The sequence below is a fragment of the Camponotus vicinus genome, unplaced genomic scaffold, assembly GCF_025532165.1.
Source record: "Camponotus vicinus isolate PSW18456_S1 unplaced genomic scaffold, iyCamVici1.0 SCAF_1, whole genome shotgun sequence".
In the NCBI taxonomy this organism is placed as follows: domain Eukaryota; kingdom Metazoa; phylum Arthropoda; class Insecta; order Hymenoptera; family Formicidae; genus Camponotus; species Camponotus vicinus.
The window spans coordinates 30,687,649-30,705,428 of NW_028141945.1; the positions used below are offsets into that span (position 1 = coordinate 30,687,649).

At 28.6% G+C, this 17,780-nt stretch overlaps 3 protein-coding genes across 9 annotated transcripts; 1 reads left to right on the top strand and 2 right to left on the bottom strand.

Moving 5' to 3' along the window:
• Nucleotides 1-1,187: 1,187 nt before the first annotated feature.
• LOC145959435 (piwi-like protein Siwi) lies at nt 1,188-10,476 on the bottom strand. 4 transcript variants are annotated; one of them, XM_083078295.1, is made up of 12 exons: nt 10,337-10,476; nt 9,085-9,176; nt 7,134-7,289; nt 6,185-6,284; nt 5,657-5,788; nt 5,095-5,303; nt 4,803-4,988; nt 4,548-4,718; nt 4,069-4,348; nt 3,510-3,862; nt 2,603-3,011; nt 1,189-2,314 (listed from the first exon to the last, which is right to left on the bottom strand). In XM_083078295.1, the coding sequence occupies exons 3-12, from the start codon at nt 7,281-7,283 to the stop codon at nt 1,671-1,673; spliced, it is 2,634 nt and encodes an 877-aa protein (XP_082934421.1). In that variant the 5' UTR covers nt 7,284-7,289; nt 9,085-9,176; nt 10,337-10,476; the 3' UTR covers nt 1,189-1,670. The 4 variants fall into 4 exon arrangements, with proteins under 4 accessions (XP_082934415.1, XP_082934421.1, XP_082934435.1 ...); XM_083078289.1 differs by lacking the exons at nt 9,085-9,176; nt 10,337-10,476 and adding an exon at nt 8,127-8,240 and having other exon boundaries at nt 1,188-2,314; XM_083078309.1 differs by lacking the exons at nt 9,085-9,176; nt 10,337-10,476 and adding an exon at nt 8,084-8,105.
• Nucleotides 10,103-14,139, top strand: Ankle2 (ankyrin repeat and LEM domain-containing protein 2). The gene is made up of 11 exons (XM_083078484.1): nt 10,103-10,539; nt 10,722-10,865; nt 11,034-11,362; nt 11,546-11,860; nt 11,942-12,094; nt 12,202-12,416; nt 12,695-12,845; nt 12,936-13,086; nt 13,215-13,320; nt 13,404-13,532; nt 13,639-14,139. Exons 2-11 carry the CDS (start codon nt 10,742-10,744, stop codon nt 13,685-13,687), a joined length of 1,722 nt encoding a protein of 573 aa, XP_082934610.1. The 5' UTR covers nt 10,103-10,539; nt 10,722-10,741; the 3' UTR covers nt 13,688-14,139.
• A 38-nt stretch (nt 14,140-14,177) lies between these two features.
• On the bottom strand, nt 14,178-17,120 carry Clc (clathrin light chain). Of its 4 annotated transcripts, none has more exons than XM_083078552.1 (7): nt 16,904-17,120; nt 16,256-16,415; nt 15,985-16,107; nt 15,814-15,903; nt 15,614-15,725; nt 15,259-15,270; nt 14,178-14,523 (listed from the first exon to the last, which is right to left on the bottom strand). In XM_083078552.1, the coding sequence occupies exons 2-7, from the start codon at nt 16,410-16,412 to the stop codon at nt 14,343-14,345; spliced, it is 675 nt and encodes a 224-aa protein (XP_082934678.1). In that variant the 5' UTR covers nt 16,413-16,415; nt 16,904-17,120; the 3' UTR covers nt 14,178-14,342. The 4 variants fall into 4 exon arrangements, with proteins under 4 accessions (XP_082934678.1, XP_082934662.1, XP_082934668.1 ...); XM_083078536.1 differs by having other exon boundaries at nt 16,859-17,119; XM_083078542.1 differs by having other exon boundaries at nt 16,910-17,118.
• Nucleotides 17,121-17,780: the final 660 nt, after the last annotated feature.

Below are 17,780 nucleotides of genomic sequence, written 5' to 3' on the forward strand. Positions count from 1 at the left end.
ATTATGTATCAAATGTTAAAAAATTTAACTACTCTTATAAATTGCAAATATCTTGATAATACATCTAAATATGAAACATATTTTTTAATAATGAAGTTATTTTACGTCATAAATTGATACATGAACTGATTTGATCATTATGAGAAACTTTATAGCATTATAACAATTCAAAATAAACATGTAATTAAGGGATGACCTGTTGGCACCAATGAAAATTAAGATAAATTTTTCAAGATTTGCGTTTTTCTTCAAAAAATAGAATTGCGAGAGAGAGAGAGAAAGGAGAGAAAATCCATAAATTATATCCAAATTAATGTATACACGATAACTTTTTCTTTTAAAATATATTTTATATATTTGATTTTAGCAACATTTCTTATCCAAACATATAGTTAGATTTTTCATTGATGTCATCAAAAATATTTTGTGTATTAATATATTAGAAAATGAAAAATAGAAATATATATTTTAATTATCAAATTATTTTGCAATCAGAAGAAGTGTATTTTATAAACATAATTTTGCAAGTACAATAAAGTATATAACTTGCATGTAAGCAAAATAATTATAAATATATATTTATTTTTAAAATTGACGATTACAGTAGCACTCAAGAAATAAAAAATTCTTGGAAATAGTATTATTATCACATTAAACCTCAAAAGTCTTATTTCCGATGACTGACGAATATTGTAAAATCTTAATTCAAGTATAATTCTTAATTTCTTGTTATATTAAATTTTGTAAAGTTTTTTTTTTTCAAATATTTCTATCATTCGTTTTCGATAGTACAATTAAGGTAAAATATCTCAAATATTATTGTATATATGATATATAATATTATATATCATATAATACATTATACTATATATCATATAATAAATTATACTATATTGTATATTATATAATACAATATTGTATGTTCTATAGTACAATACTATATATTATATAATATACAATATAATATTATTTAATACAATGTTATTGTACTTTTATTTTATCATTATATTAAATATTTCGTTTTCAGATTTATGTATTAATGATTTAACAAAATTAAGATTAGGAATGTAAGATAAAGATACACATGTTTTTTATAAGATAAAAAAAAGGTCAATATTAACAAATATTTCACATAATTTTACTAATTTATACTATCGATATGTGAAAAGATTAATTGAATTTCTTATTCAAAGGAATTAGGAAAGTCTAGGATCATGTGAAAAATTAGGGCAGCAGTGCTAATCGAAAATGATAAGTTGTCTATATATTTGTGTATATTTATTTATCTTTTCTTCTTTCTCTATTACTTTTTTATAAATCTTCATTTTTAATATAGGAAAATTTTTATAAACGTAATTGATATCTGAATTCTCTTTTTCTGTTGTCTTTTGAAATAATCTTTTGAGATAATCACAACTTAAAATTTTCTTTTCTTTTTCCTGCTCTGTCTTTTGAAGTTTTAAGATAATCATAAATTAAAAAAATACTAATACTTGTAATTTGTCTGAGAAACAATAAAAAAAAAAAAAGATAGTATCTATAATATAGGTACGTATAAAACTAAAAAAAATGAAATATAATAATAGTAATAATAATAATAATAATAATAATAATAATAATAATAATAATAATAATAATAATAATAATTATGTTGGAATATAAAAGAGCTATTACAAAAAGTATAAAGTATTTTGCAGTTGCGAATCTGGCGCTCGATGAATGAATCTACCTACAAGAAACGCCAATTTGTGAGCATAATGACAGGGCGCTGGTACTCTAACAGTATTCGAACAATTGAAATACATATGGGTCAATTTGTACGACATACGTTGTATCTTATCCGCATCTAAACCGAGATTGTCAAAGATTACGCTATACGAGGTGGGTGTTATTGTGCCTTGTCGCACCTTTTGCGACACGATGAAGAAATCATATTTAATCGGACTCGTGATGACATCGTCGACCACCGTACCTGCAGGTGGATTGTCGTTTTGGTGGAAAAATCGCGTGTTCAATCGCTTCGTCACGATTATAAACGCCATTTTGTATTTATCCGGGGCCCCATACAACACATCCAGAGACTTTCTTATCTGCACGACTTCACGTTCCATCACCTGTGGTATTTGACCCTCGCCAACACCGTCACGATAGATCACAATGCTCGACGGCAAAACTCTGTTTGTCATATAGTATGCCTGTGCAGCTTTACAAATATTTTGAGAAAGATCGTTTGATAATTCGTCACCGTTTGCATGTGCATTCACCGCACTGAAATATCTCGTCATACGTTTGTCAAGGCTCGCTACCATAGCACCTGTAATGACAAAAATCAATGTTTAGAGATCAGCAAATTCAATGTACATACTATATATTAAGATTGCCTTCACATTTTTCCACACATTAAGAAATCGAAAAATTATATGTGGCAAAGTACCTAAACATGACATATGCAAAATTTCAGCAAAGTAATTTTTGCAAAGTTAATTAAGAATTTAATTTAAGCTAAGAAATCATAACAAATAGCGAATAAATAAATCAAGATTTAATTTTGAAAACTAAGTACTGTTGTAATTTGACGCAATCTTTTACCGCAATCGCTTACCAAAATCTTTGGTTTTAACAGTTGTATCATGACAAACATCGAATCCAACTATCATCAACCCATCCATTGGAATATCTACGCACCATGGTGCTCCGCCTAATTTACAGTTCATCTGTATTGCTATTTTTGTAGCAATAGACATGACATTCCTATGTGTCATAGTTTTAAACAAGCAAACTTGCGATGGCACAGGTCGATCTACACAACACTTCTTTTTAATTGCTGAGTAGCGATCACTGCGATTGTTCGACACCACACAAAATACCAATTGCGGTATTTTCTTGCTTAGAATGTGCTCTAACGTTTCACTATATGTGCCTGGTCTATCGTCGCGAATACTATGTATTTTCGGGCGTTCCACTCGAAACGATACTCCTATAGATACTTTCGTTAAAGTACCTAAAAATTTCTGAAACAAAATATTAAGATAAGGACTCGATTTTTATTATGTTCTTTGTTGTTATGTTAATGTAATATGTTTTAATCTAAATTCGCAATATTGTACTTAATATTCAGCTGTGCTTGTTTGGAAGAGATCAATAATTTTTTGAAATCTTTGTTTTAAATTACATATAAGCAGCAATAATAATAATGGTGATAATATTAGTAATAATAATAATTTATATTATAAGAAAGAAATAAAGAAAGAATAGAGATAATAAATATACTAAAAAATAAAAACAATAAATCTATAATGATTTCAAATAAATGAAAGGATGAGGAAATATTAATATAAGAACAAATATTTTGTAATTATTTTTCAAAAATTAAGATAATTATACATGCGCGCGCGCGCGTGCACGCACACGCACACACATATATAAATTAACGAGAAGTAGAGAGATACAGAAACATAACATAATACACATAAATGTAAACATATATTGCAAATAAATATATAAATTACCTCAAGAGCATGTTGATCTCTTTCTGTAATTATTAAAACCCAATCCCGCAATTGTTGAGAAATTAAACATTTTTTATTTTGCATTTCTCTCGTCCAGTCGCCATCTGTACTTTTGATATATACTTCTCCACCAAATCGAAGTTGTTCAGGGGCTAGCACACGACCGGGTATATCAAGTAACTTCTTATCTAATTGCAAATTCCACTCGGAAAGTTCTTGCACAATATTTCTTGTACTGAGAAGTCTTTTATTAAAGCTCATTAACTTCTCAATACGCGAACTTGGATTGAGACGGGTGTGTGTAGCCAAGCTTGACATAAGCTTATAATTATCTCTCATGGAATCGGTCAAACCTGCAAGTTATAATACAAAAGAATTTGCAATTAGAAAATTATATACAAATCGACAAATATATATAAACAGATTTCCATAAACATTTATTCCATTAACATTTATAAAAAGCCATATCATTGATATTAAGTCCGAAGATGCAATGGCAACGAATAATATAAATAACTTTTGGAAAAGTTGTCTGTAATAAATAATTGTAATAACGTACCTGTCGCCCGACATAGTTCGGGTACCAAATAAACTCGTTCTGCTTCCCCAGCTTGTCGATCTCTTGTTTTAGATTTAGTTACAAGCATGGGTTGTTTTGGATTTTTTATTGTTATTTCATATTTTTTTCTATAATAATCTACATAAGTTATTTTATCGCCGTTTCTTAAGGCAAATGAACTGGAAGGAGTTGTAGAAAAGTCCACATCTTCGATACGGTATGTATTATTGTTATAATGAGTAAGAACTACTGTACCAATTACAGTGTTGGCGAAATTTTCCTACACACATGCATAAATAAATTTATTTTTGCAATAAAATCGAAAAATATAAAAACACACTTATGCACACAATTTAAATAAAATTAAAAGCAACAATAAAAAATATAATTTCAACAAATACTTAAATATGTAATTTTTCACTAAACCTTCCTTAAAAATAAAAGAAAAAATATAACACCTATTTATAAGCCTAACTTACTCTGTATCGTTGTCTATCTTCTTGATAACAAACATTCAGGATATCTACCAAGGTATCTAATCGCATAACTTTGTTTGTTATCTCAGCACACATTAATATATCGTGTTCGTGTTGACGAATAGATGTCACATATCCTGGCCATAATTCCAGTTTATGTTCGGGCAAGCCAATCTGCATTTAAGCCATTATTATTATAAATATTGATTATTTCTGAGCATTAAATAAAATAATAATTGCATCTGAAGTTATACTCACTTTATTTCTAGGATCAAAATAATTGCGACCGATCAATTTTAATTCCAGAAATTCGTAACATTTTCTCATAATAATATTAAAGAATTGGATATAATGGATATCTCCCACCAGCATATCACCAACGAGACGGACAGTAATCGTTATATGTTGTTCATCCGATTGTCGAGTTGATGTAAATGTCATTTGCTAAATAATGTACCAATTATTATTTACTTGAAAAAATGTTAAAGAGAAATCCAACTCAAAAGATCCAAAAGATGCATACTAAGCATACATATATGTATACACTTACATCAGGCAATCGATGACTCGTATACATTACAGTGCCATCAAAGATGTATGCCCCAATACTCCTATGATGCAGTTTGAGTAAACCCTTACGCACAGCTGTGCGATCTTCTTCAGGCGCGAAATCGACACGATACTGATGAATAGCCCAATCGGTCTCCTTAAGTAACTTAAAATAATTCGCTTGCAACACAATTCTATTACCGGAATTTCCTAAAAATTGCATTGAAATAAAAAAAAGAACGATAAGAAAATAATTTTTGAGACAAAACAAAAAAAAAATAATGGTGAAAAATTTATTCATGAAAATTTATAAGAAAATTAATATATTATAATATAATAAAGAATGAGAAAAAAAATACACACACACACACACACAAACAAACAAAAGGAGATAAAAAGAATTTTAAAAAATTAAAAATTTTCTAGAGGAAAAAAAAGAAGATTGTATATATAAATATTAAATTTAAGAATAGCAAGAAAGAAATGCAGAGAATCACAAAGCACATATTTTACTTTGTATTTTTATAAATTAAGTTAATTTATTAGTAGTTATTACTGCTCACCCTTTTTGTTTTCTATATGGCTCGGTTTTGTAACAAAAATATCCGCAGGCAAAATTCTTTTGCCGCGAGTTGCCCCTCTTCCGCTTAGCGCAACAGGTGGACCTCCCACTGCACCAGCATCTCCACTGCCACCTATAAAGATATTAATTTCGATATCATTTAATATCGAAAAAGATGAATGTTTAAACATAAATCTTCAAATAACAACACAAACTTTTAGAACATTTTGATCATACTTATAAAATATCTAAAGCTGTAAATTTTAAAAAAATAATGTACAGAAAGCCATATATATGTACTTTGTGCATAAAAAAAATTGCATTTGTCAAAATGTACATATCAATTTTATACTTATACAATTCTTACACGTGATAATATATTTGTCGTCCAAAAAGAATCATGCTAGAGTATCTGAGAATTTATTATACGATTAATGCAAATTGTACTATTTATTATATTATTAATGCAATTATACACACATTTATATATCATTTATAAATCTGAAAACAATAATATAATAAAACGAACCAGGTTGAACGCCCATTTTTTCTAGGCCTCTGCCTATCTGTGCAACTGCACTGTCGCCTTTCTCGCCAACGCGTTGAACTTGGCCGCGTCCACCAGTGACCTGCCATAAGATTTACTTCCATTACCAATTGCAATAAATACAATGCCATTCCTAGTGAATAAGTTAGCATATTAATGTTTGGTAAGTAGAATGCCAAATTTGAAGACAAGTTTACAGTAAAGTACTGCCAAAATTTTAGTTAATTAATTGGTAAAGTACTAATATGAGCGATACATTTTTAAAAGCAAATGATATAAATAAATTTCAAATAATTTTCAACAAAAGGCATAGTTGACAGCAAATGAATTTTATACTGCTACTAACCTTGGTCAAATCATTTTAAATCTGTGTCCTGCTTTATAAAAAGAACAAAAAGAAGAAAAGACAATACATTAGATATTACAGAACACAATTCTTTCTAAATTAATTAATTGTATTAATATTTTTATATTAGCAAATGTATGGCTCAAATCTATAAAATAAAATAATATTACCAATTATAACAATTATTACGAATAATAGGAAATAAAATGAAAATATAAGGAAAATAAAATATATCAATGAAAGGAAATATATACAAAGATACATAAAGGTCTCATATATTAATTATAAATAGTCAAATATTTCTATTATTATTACATATTTGAACCATCAACAGCACTTTATACAAGAATCGAATATGAAACAATTATTTATGTATAATTATTTATGCACAATTTACTCATGCAATTTATACATAACATATTTCTACAATCTTAGGAGTTATCATAATTTGACAAAAAAAAAATATATATTGCATATCTTCAATATAAATCTCTTCATTGTTATAACTTCAAAAAAATTTTATTCTTGTACAAATGTATTTTATGTATTAAATGTAATTTAACAATAGCATATATTACTACTTACTGCAGAAGCTTGCGCAGCAGAATGTCCTGGTCTGCGAATAGCTCCACCACTTGTCGATGGTTGAGCATGGGGAAGCTGTTGTTCCTGCGAAGTCCCTGCACGCTGCTGGTGTATGGCTCGCCCACGGCTCGCTCTTCCCCTTTGAGACATTTTTGTCTAAAAATAAAACATATTGCAATATTAATAAGTAATATCAGCAAAACAAAAGATATGTAATAAACTTATCAAAGAAAAAAATGTGTATATAATTACATACTATAGATAAATATATATATATTTATTATATATATTACATTATTATAAATATATAAATATTATATTATTATAAATATTTTATATATATATATATATATATATATAATAATATTTACTCTAACAACACACATGTCCAAAAGACGTCTATAGAATATCTAGATGACAGCCAAAAGATATTTTATGTCCTCTGGATGTCCTCTCGACGACCTCTGGACATCTTTTGGACATGTGTGTTGTTAGAGTATATATCAATAAAAAAAGACCTATTAAATATTTAACATATTGCAGTCTCTCTTTTGCAAAGTCAACTTGTAATGTACATTTAACATTCATTTGCACAGGCATGATATAAAATTCTCTTTCTTTCTCTAAATACACATTACATATTACGATACGCTAAATTTTTACCGAATATATGTATTTATTTTTAATTCTGTTATTATAACACAATTGAGGTTACAATCAGAAAGAACGTGTTCAGACTCGTTTGAACTCTGAAACAAATCGCAGTAAAGAGTAGTAGGATAAAGGAGGAAAGAAGAAAAGAAAGGAAAAAAAATGGCAGAAAGGAAATCTCGTCATGTGACGAGAAAAATCGTCCCATACAAAGGGACAAAGTTTCAAAGCGTTGAATACTTTATCATAAAATGAAAGGGCAATCATAAAAAATACATTGCATCCGGAAGATATCGTACCCAAGGGAAACTGTTTATGACTTTCAGCCCGCAAGTTTACTACCTGCGTCTTGGAGTATTCTTTTTTTCCTTTTCTTTTTTGCCTCGGAATTGAATAGCCATACGACAAAATATAAACAAGAAATCGACGATGTCGTTTCATAAACACCCAAAAATTCAATAAAAAAGTAAAGATTTAGAATTAAAAACGTGAGATCTTTATCTTATAGTTTCTTTACAATTCCGATTGTTTTCAGGGGATGTTAGGTCTGAATATATACATAGAATAGGATAATAGTTCTTTATCCAAATAGTATCGTAATACCTTTCAACTTTATTGTTTATATTTTTCTCTCGATTTTTTTCCCTTTCAATTATTGAATATACAATTGTTTTATTTTTAATGTTTTAAAAAAAATTAAAAAATTCAGATGTTTCAAAAAATATATTTTTCCTCGATCCTTCTTTCAATTATTGGATATATAATTGTTCTATTTTTCATGGAAAAAAATTCAGAAAAGGTAAAAAGTATATCTATGTATATCGAAATTAATTATAAAGGAAAAAATCGATAAATTTTTAATAATTAATTAGTAATTAATTTAGTATAAGGATATTTCCAAAGAGTACTTCTTCTCTAGAGATTATTATTCTTTCTTTTCCATTAGTCGCGCTTTTTCAAATAGTTTTTTCTTTCGGAAGTAACATGATCCGTTTATGCCTGCATGTCATTCAAAGATCCTTCCAGATGCTAACAATAAAGCGCTGATCTCAGATTTTCTGGCAAGCTTGCCATTTCATTGCGATTCATCACTTAAATTAATTAAAGAATAATGCGACCAACTGAAGATTAAATACATGCACTTACATTGTTTCAACATTATGATATCTCGTATTTGTTTACTTAGGAAAAATACTCCGCATCGTTAGAAATTGAATACTAAATTATATATAATAAGTGTACACGAATAGTTTTGTGATAAAGAAAAAGAAGACACGAAGAATATAATAATAGATCTTACCTTTTTTGATCCTTCCGATATTCTTCTTTTCGTACACACACTCCTTCTCTCCTTCTTTGTCCCTGCCAAATCTTCTCACGATCTGCAACAAACTAATCCGTCTCGACAATTGAACCGGCAAGCATTAGCTAGTCAAGGGTAGGGATACGTTTTGATAAGGACTTCGCCCTGATTGGTCGATGCTTCGCAGTCACATGACCAACAGCTAATGAGACGCAACGCTAGGTAACACGTGGCTCTTCAAAAGCGCGGGCTCGGCCACGATAATTATTGAAAACGTAATGTCGGGCTGATTTTTCTCAAAATACGGAACACGATAATCTTACGGTTAATACGAATCGATCGAATATAATATGCGATAAGAAAAGAACACGAGAGACGATAGGAACGCAATAATATTCAGCAAAGCGCAGTATCTCAAGCGGCCAATAAGAGCGTTCGGCTCGAATTACATTGACACGTAAAACGATACTTTTTTTTTACTAGCTAATAGAGCGCTAACACGTGGCACGTTAAGAGAGGAATTTTATTGCCTTATAGGGTTACGTTCCAAAACGTCCTCTCTGAGGAAAATTTTACTCGATGGCCGTTCCGAAACTCTTTTAAGCCTTTCCGATTGGTTCAAATCGGCCATCGAGTAAAATTTTCCTCGGTTACTTACGTTTTGGAACGTAACCTAGATTATTATATGTATCTTTTCTTTTTGTCACGTTCTTATTAAACTCATGTGCTACTAATTTTAATAAAAAGCATCGTGTATAAATCGATTGAAATGATATTTGGTAAATATTCATAAATATATAAAAATAAATTCGATATACCATGCGTATACTTCTAATACATCGGGTAGGCTAAACATCAAAGTTATCGTCCATCCAGAAGCAGAACTGAATTGAAAATAGTCAAGCATTTTTTAAAATTTTTTTATGTCAAGTTTAATATTTAAATCAATTTTTTCTCTAAACTTTTAAAAATAATAAAAGAGACAAAAAAATTTGCTTTGCTTGGACAACTACATAATTTTTCCCTAGCAAAACATCACACATGATCGCTTCTCTGATTGGTAAATCAGCTCGAAGTTCGTAAGTCAAGTGAAATGTGGGTCAAGTTAGGTTAATTGATACTCGTCTTATTGTTATTTATTACCTATGGCGTAAGATGATGCGCGCTATTGTCTTTTACGGTTATAATGTAATTCTGCACGTATTTCACACATTTGATTTTGTATATAGAGCAATATTATTTTCCGTACCTCCGTAATATCTCTTTTCCTATAAATTGTGGAAATTATTATCTTGGAAGATTGTCCCTGGGATATTCTCAAACTTCGTGAAGTAATCACGAAAATTCGTCGAATTGATACGAGATGAGAAACGATCGCAGACTGCGCCGGTTGACACTTTGTTTTGCGACATCTGTCATCCTCCGATAAACATACGCGAGGAAACATCAAAGGTGGTATCTAATTTATACCAGATATAAACTATTTGTTTACTCGTCGTTACATCAAAGAAAATTCTTGCGGATTAAAACACGAATAATTTATATATAGATATAATTTCTAATTTTTATATAGATATGTAAATATATATAGTATTATTTAAGGTATAATTTATATAAACGAGAATTTTTTGTAGGAGAAGACGAGATATCTGCGATGAACGAGAACGAAAATATGGAGAAGCAACTTAGATGCAATACACGTCCCAATCTTTCAAATGAGATGTTATTCTATGCTGTGTATGTACCACTGGAATATAGAGACTGGTCAGATGAAGAAGGTAATGGATACAACATTGGTTTACTAATTATAATTTTATAGAGCAAAGCTTTTTTTTTGTGAGAATCTAGATATCAATTTTTTCAAAAAACAATGTTAATTTGCATTATACAATTTTAATTATTATTATTATTATATTGTTAAATGTTATTCTTTCTCTCCTTTGCAGAAGTCTTTCATATTTATTTAGATATGCAGACTGCTTTAAAAGTGATACAAAATTACAAGAAGGGCCGTTTGAAAATTTTCAAGAATCATTCTGATGCTGTGGCATATGTAAGGGCTGGATACGAACAACTTTCTAGCAATTATTCCACAGTTATACCCACCGTTGTTGCGACACAAGAAAAATCTAGTAATTTTAAAGCACCAGAAGTGCAGGAGCTTCAGGCTTTTAAAAGGTTAATTGAAAATGGGGATTTGGAATGTGTTAAGAAAACTGTATGGAAAAATCCCAGATATCTAATTAGTAGTGCGGATACACCTGAAATTTTAAAAGCAAGTATATTTTGCAATTTTTAAATATTGTATAATCAAATGTGTATATTGAAGCCAATTTACAATTATAAAATAACTAATAATTTATAATTATTTATGTAATTTTAAATTAAAATTATTACCTAGTTATTTGTATAGTAAATCATATATTTTCTTATAGAAAACAACTCTGTTATGTTTTAGATGGGTTCCCGCTATAATGCTCTGCATATTGCAGCAAACAAGAATAAGCCAGAAATGTGTGAATTGATATTAAATACTGTTGGAGATCCTAAGTTTATGCAATGGCATTATGGGGAAGAAGAATGTAAAAAAATGTATTTAAATCCTGCACAGATTATGCAGGATTTATATTTAAATACACCTGACAAAGGACTCAATGAGACTCCGCTACATTTTGCTGTTAAATATGGTTATAAAGATGTAGTCCGGGTTCTCGTCTCCTATTCTCAATGTATTAAAACTTTGCCAAACAAGTATAAACAGCTGCCTGTGGATGTATGTTCTTAATTTATTTTTTTATTTTTATTTTTTACTTTTATATATATTTATATATATGCAGTAATAATTTGATTTTAGATAATATGTAGCAGGAAGCAGCAAGAAAATGAAAATCTGAAGCGTGAGATATGTATGCTACTAGAAGATCAATTTTATGTACCTGTATTAAGAGCAGAAGGCAATGCATGTCCACCTATCATTGGAGAACCATTTTCACCAACTAGTCCACTTGTAAGTAAAAATATCATATTAAGATGTGAAAGAATTATATATTGTTAGTTTTATTAAAAAAAAAAAGAAAAAAAGAAATTTTTTACCATCTTTTTTATTATTTTCAGAATTTGAATATAGATCCTATTAGCCCACGAGTAGAAGTAAGGGCATTTGCAGGTCCAATGACTAAATCACAGGCAGTAGAATTTCGGAAAAAATGGAAAACACCACCACGCGTTACTCCTAAGAAGGGACAAGGTGATGCATTCAGTATTGGAAACAGTCCTAATTTAGTTCTGAGACTTCAAGATACAGAAAAAGGATTAGAACGTGTTGGAAGGTATATATACAAATAAATTTAAATTATTAATTATTACTATATTTGTTTTTAATATTGATATTACTTACAATATGTATCTGTGAGAAATATTTTTTAAAAAACCACACATATTTAGAATTTATAATTATTTTAATTGATGTAATTTTTTCATCATTTAATGATATTATATGCATTTGAATAGAATTTTTTTTTTCTAAATTTTATTTATTTTAATAGATAAATTGTTTTTCTAATGTTTTTAGTATTTCTATATATCTAATGTATCTTTTTTTGTTTAGAGATCTTGCTGAGGAATGTCAAGTGCCTTGGAAAGAATACTGGCCGTTCTTGAAGGATTTCGTCGATTTCCGGAGTGACGAAGGATTGGCAAAACTCGAAAAGTTTTTGGAGCAGAGATTTAAGAATACGGACCCATCATTTTCTTCTATGGTATAAAAACATATCAAGTAACTTTTGTTTATACTTTCAATGTTTATATTTTTTATACAATTAATTTTTTCAACATTTTTGTTTCTTCAGAATAATCAGACTAATAATATGAATAAACATGTGCCAGCAAATTGCCAACAAATGCCAGAAAAAACAATTGTTAATGAAGCAGAAAGTTTATGTGATAAATTACGCTTATGCTCATTAGTTACTAAAGTTGATGAAATTAAAGATGATACAGGTATTGTTTATTTCATATTTTTTGTGGTGTGTATGAAATATTATACTATACATAGAATATCTTATTATTAATCATGATTTTATTATATAATAAAGATTAATATTGACCATGTATTTTCCATTTTATAGATAGCTTAGAATTTTTGACACCTCCATCTTCACCAGAACCCATCAAGGATGATTCTGATGATGATATGCAGACTGCTGAAGAAGGTTCTGTGATATTTATTGAAGGGTAAACAACCATTTTTTCATTTTTAATGCAAAAATATATTTCATTTAAACAACATTTTTTGCATGATTAATAATATTTTTTAGATCTTCACCAACAAAATTAGATCATGCTGTCTATAATGCACTTTTGTCTACGATTTATCCTGATAAATATCCTTATATTTATCGTTGGCGGCACGATATGCAGCTAGCTATGAAACGTGATCCATATAGGTATATTAGACATCTTTAAATTTTAATTGCATCATTTTAATTTTAAATTTATTAATAGTAATAAAATAGCGCGCATTTTAATTTTTAATTCTCTTTTAACTTGCAGATTTAATAATATAAAATCGCTCAGGAAAAAATTGTTTGCAAACAATTAAACAACAAAAGGAATTACATTGACAATCTGGATTGCTGAACTTTGAATTAGCAGCATTGGCTTCTTCTTAGATTACAATCCTGCATGATATAAGAAAACAAAATTAATTTACCTCGAGTTAGAGTTAATTAATGTAATTGACTATAGAAAGTCTTAATTAAGTTAAGGACGCTCATAAGGCTTTTTTTATATAATGTTGCAACAAACTCTACATTGTAGATAAAATAAGAGAAAATGGATATATATATTTTGAGATGTTTTTACAGAAGACTTGTAACTTGAAAACTTTCGCGATAAAATTTTTAAAACTCTTAACATATACTTTTAATATTCATCGTTTTTCGCAGTTAATAAATATTCATTACTGATAAGTATATTTACTGATTTCCATATGAATCTCTCCCTTTGTTGTATCTTACCAGAAATACATGCTGTTCAGGTTTTTTATTATTACTATTGTATTTGTTATCAATAATCTTTATTATACATAATATAATATTACATACTTTATTTTTAACAGAACATTAATCAGTTTTCCTTTTCGTTATAATATCGCACCGTGATCACACGACGCATTTATTATTTCATTTTTTTAATCATATTTTTTTATTTATCATAATTCATATCTTTAATGTCTAATAGCTTCTTCAATTTAATTAAGCATTAATGGGAGTGGGCGGTGTCTGCTTTAATTGCAAAATAATCGAGCGCATCCGAGAGACGTCTTTGGAAGTGCGAGATGATTTTGGGTTAAATTCACAAAGCTTGGCAATGCGTTCCCACTCGGTGCCTGGTTCAACCTCATCTGCCTCTGCAACGAATTGCTTCTCCGCATTCCTATTCGTGAAAGAATGTGCATCAAATCAATGCCAAATCATGTATTACATCAGTTAGTAATATAATGAAACGAAAAATTAAGTGATATATTTTATTTATATATCTCGATTTATTTGGAAACAAAGGGGGAAAATAAATATTTTGTATTATACTTGAGTAATATACTTAAATAATGTGGTGTATATATATATATATATATATATATATATATATATATATATATACATATATTTACCATATATATATATATATATATACTGGACTCAATCCAAATTATTTATCACAATTCTTCTATAATATTCCTAATGGTTCATTGATTCAACTATTCATATTTTTCTTGTTCAGTTTATATGAAAATATAGTTCTTAGAGTGATAGAGGGATGATTGACAAACATTCAAAGATTAACATGTACATTTAGATGTATATCAGTCAATATATGCACATTTCAAGTATTGTAAAGCAAAGATAATCTTGAGAATAATTGTAAAGCAAAGATAATCTTGAGAATAATTTCATCAATGTTGTTTAGTGCAATCTTATAACAATGTATTAAGAAGCGATATTGTGACAATTGAAAAAGAAAAAATGAGAGATAATTGTGCTTTTATGTTCCTGATTTACATTCTGAACAATCAGTGTTGAAGTTTTCAAAGTTGTGAAAGCAAATTGTGTTACAATGCATAAACCATGATGCAATGCATGTTTTCATGCGAATAAAGATATTTTAACTTACTTGGCCGACTCCCTAAGAAGCGAAATGAAAATAATACAATTATATATATATTCAAAAAACTTTAAAAATTATTTATAAATATTGAATTATTTATATTAATTGCATTGATTATAACATAATATTTACTATTCTTTTTGTTAATAAAACATATTACATTTTTCATTGCTTTCTATGTTTTTTAATAAAAATATTATTATAGAGATTTTCCTACTATATAGTTTGTTGATAAGCACTAACAAATACCAATAATTAACAATCACATTTGATGTTTAGTTTAGTTTGTCAATTTTTTTAAAGATAGATGTATATATACAAGAAAATAGAAGACAAAATAATAGAAAATTAGTAAAATTACCTGTTAGTAGTTTTCGTTTTATTAATAGCTTCTGCATGATGTTTATACCATTCTTCTAACTCTTTCTTTGCAGCTTCTCTCCATTCTTCTTTTTTCTTCTCCTCTTCCGCATCTGAAAAATTTCCATGCAATGTTATTCATCCTCATAAAATAATCATAACATAATTATTTTAAGATATTTTATATTTTGATTTTAATACCTTTCTCCTCAAGACGTGCTTTCTGTTCTTCCCTCCATTTTTTTATCTTTTCAGGTTCTTCTTTGACTGGTGCAATTACAGGTGCTGATTCTATATATATATGAAAATACAATTTGTTAATTAATTCTTATTAAGGTGCAATTGAAACAAGATTTAAAAATATTTTTATACCTGTCATTGTCAGTGGTGTTTGTGCTTCTGTTGACTGACCAATAGCATCTACAATTTCAAAACTGCCTTCAGCATCTCCACCTGGACCAACTTTCAGATTCCCAAATTTCCCAGACAGATCATCTATAAGATATTATTTATATTTACAATATACAAAAAACAATATGTTCTGACATATTTAATCAAATTTTATGTATATATTTCCTACTATCTACAAATGGATAAAACAAATTTCTTGCCCAGCATTCTTTGTATATCAAATCCTATTTACCATCACTTTGACTTGCCGCTGCTGCTGCAGCCAAAGTCACAGCCATCGGTGTAATCTCATCCTCTAAACCAGCCAATTGATCCTGCTCTCTTGCTAGAAACTCTGCCGCTGGATCTATTTCCGGCTCATTGACAAAATTGTCGCCAAATGCATCCATTACCTGATAGAGATCAAACAAGATTAATTGTTATTTAAATAGAAATTTGAAAATATTTTTATCAATATATTAAGGATATAGATAGATATCAATATATTAAGGATATAGATAGACCTCATATGATTTCTTAGCAGAGGTGCTGTAGTATTATATGTTATTTCTTTCTTTTCATAAATTATATACATTTTGTATCGTGAATGAATAAACATTCTATATGACAGATGTATGTCTAATATAAGCTACATTTTAAAAGATTCCTTAGAATTGTTAGGAATGATTAATATTTATAATAATAAGTCAAATAGATATATATAATATAAATGTAATATTATATATGGAGAGATGAAATATATATCGTGTATCTCGGAAAAAGTCAAACGTCAGCGGCAGTTTGACGTTTGAGGTTAACTGAATCTTGCGTTAATGTTTAACCAAGTTTAATATACCGTTTATTCGTCTGAAAAAGCGTGTTCTACTTGCAGGACACTCACTCGCACCTCGTAAAAGAGTTCGATTCTCGTCTAAAAGATACTATGGAATGTATCCACGATTCGTTAACAAGTGAAGGGAATGAGACACCTCCTCCGATTTTCTTCAGCTTTTCTCTCTTTCTCTCTCGCTCTCGCTCTTTCTGGTGAATGTCAATCGTAGATCATACACAAGTCAATAATGGTATCGATAAGCGTATGACGTACGCACACGTATGTTATATATGTGACACATTTAACAAAGAGGTCGCTATGAATGCGTGGCCAACTTCATGGTAGATTGAAGAATGAATTATACTTCGCGTGATTTGTCAAGTAAGAAAGATATTTTTATACGTTTTTTTTATATATTTTATTTTATTTTTATATCATTTCTTTATATAGTTAAATTTTTTTACTCCATATATATATTTCCTTTATTCTTAAATACATGTATAATTCAAGGTATTTTAATACACAAAATTTTAATTTAAGACGAAGCTTTTCTTATAATAGATTATATAGCTTTTAAATCAGACATGATAAAAAATAATTGCCTTATAAAAATATTATATCACAGAATAATGACAAATCATTCTGAAAATAAACAAGATATCTCTTCTTTAAACAAGATATCCGGATCTTCTTTATTTTCAAGTTTGAAAGAGAAAAGAATGAAATAAATATAAATAAATCTAGAATGTATATCATAATTATAGTGGAAAAAGATATATATTTATTTAAAGATAATAATAAATAATAATAAATGATAACATGAAACTGTGCGAAGGGAATTAAAGACAATGCGAATAAAGGTAAATTGGGCTCATTTGCATATGGCGCCAATATTCTAATCTCGAATTAGATCACGATGACATTCTATTCTGTCGGTTTCGTATCT

Coding starts and splice junctions, on each gene's coding strand:
- LOC145959435 (XM_083078289.1), bottom strand. CDS start 8,225: ATGAAACGACATCGTCGATTTCTTGTTTATATTTTGTCGTATGGCTAT. Junction 7,290..8,126: donor AAGAATACTCCAAGACGCAG/GTAGTAAACTTG, acceptor TTTTATTTTTAG/ACAAAAATGTCTCAAAGGGG. Junction 3,863..4,068: donor CGAACTATGTCGGGCGACAG/GTACGTTATTAC, acceptor TATAACTTGCAG/GTTTGACCGATTCCATGAGA.
- Ankle2 (XM_083078484.1), top strand. CDS start 10,742: ATGAACGAGAACGAAAATATGGAGAAGCAACTTAGATGCAATACACGT. Junction 11,363..11,545: donor ATACACCTGAAATTTTAAAA/GCAAGTATATTT, acceptor GTTATGTTTTAG/ATGGGTTCCCGCTATAATGC. Junction 13,321..13,403: donor TCTGTGATATTTATTGAAGG/GTAAACAACCAT, acceptor AATATTTTTTAG/ATCTTCACCAACAAAATTAG.
- Clc (XM_083078552.1), bottom strand. CDS start 16,412: ATGGATGCATTTGGCGACAATTTTGTCAATGAGCCGGAAATAGATCCA. Junction 16,108..16,255: donor AGCGGCAAGTCAAAGTGATG/GTAAATAGGATT, acceptor AATATCTTATAG/ATGATCTGTCTGGGAAATTT. Junction 15,904..15,984: donor AACACCACTGACAATGACAG/GTATAAAAATAT, acceptor ATATATATATAG/AATCAGCACCTGTAATTGCA.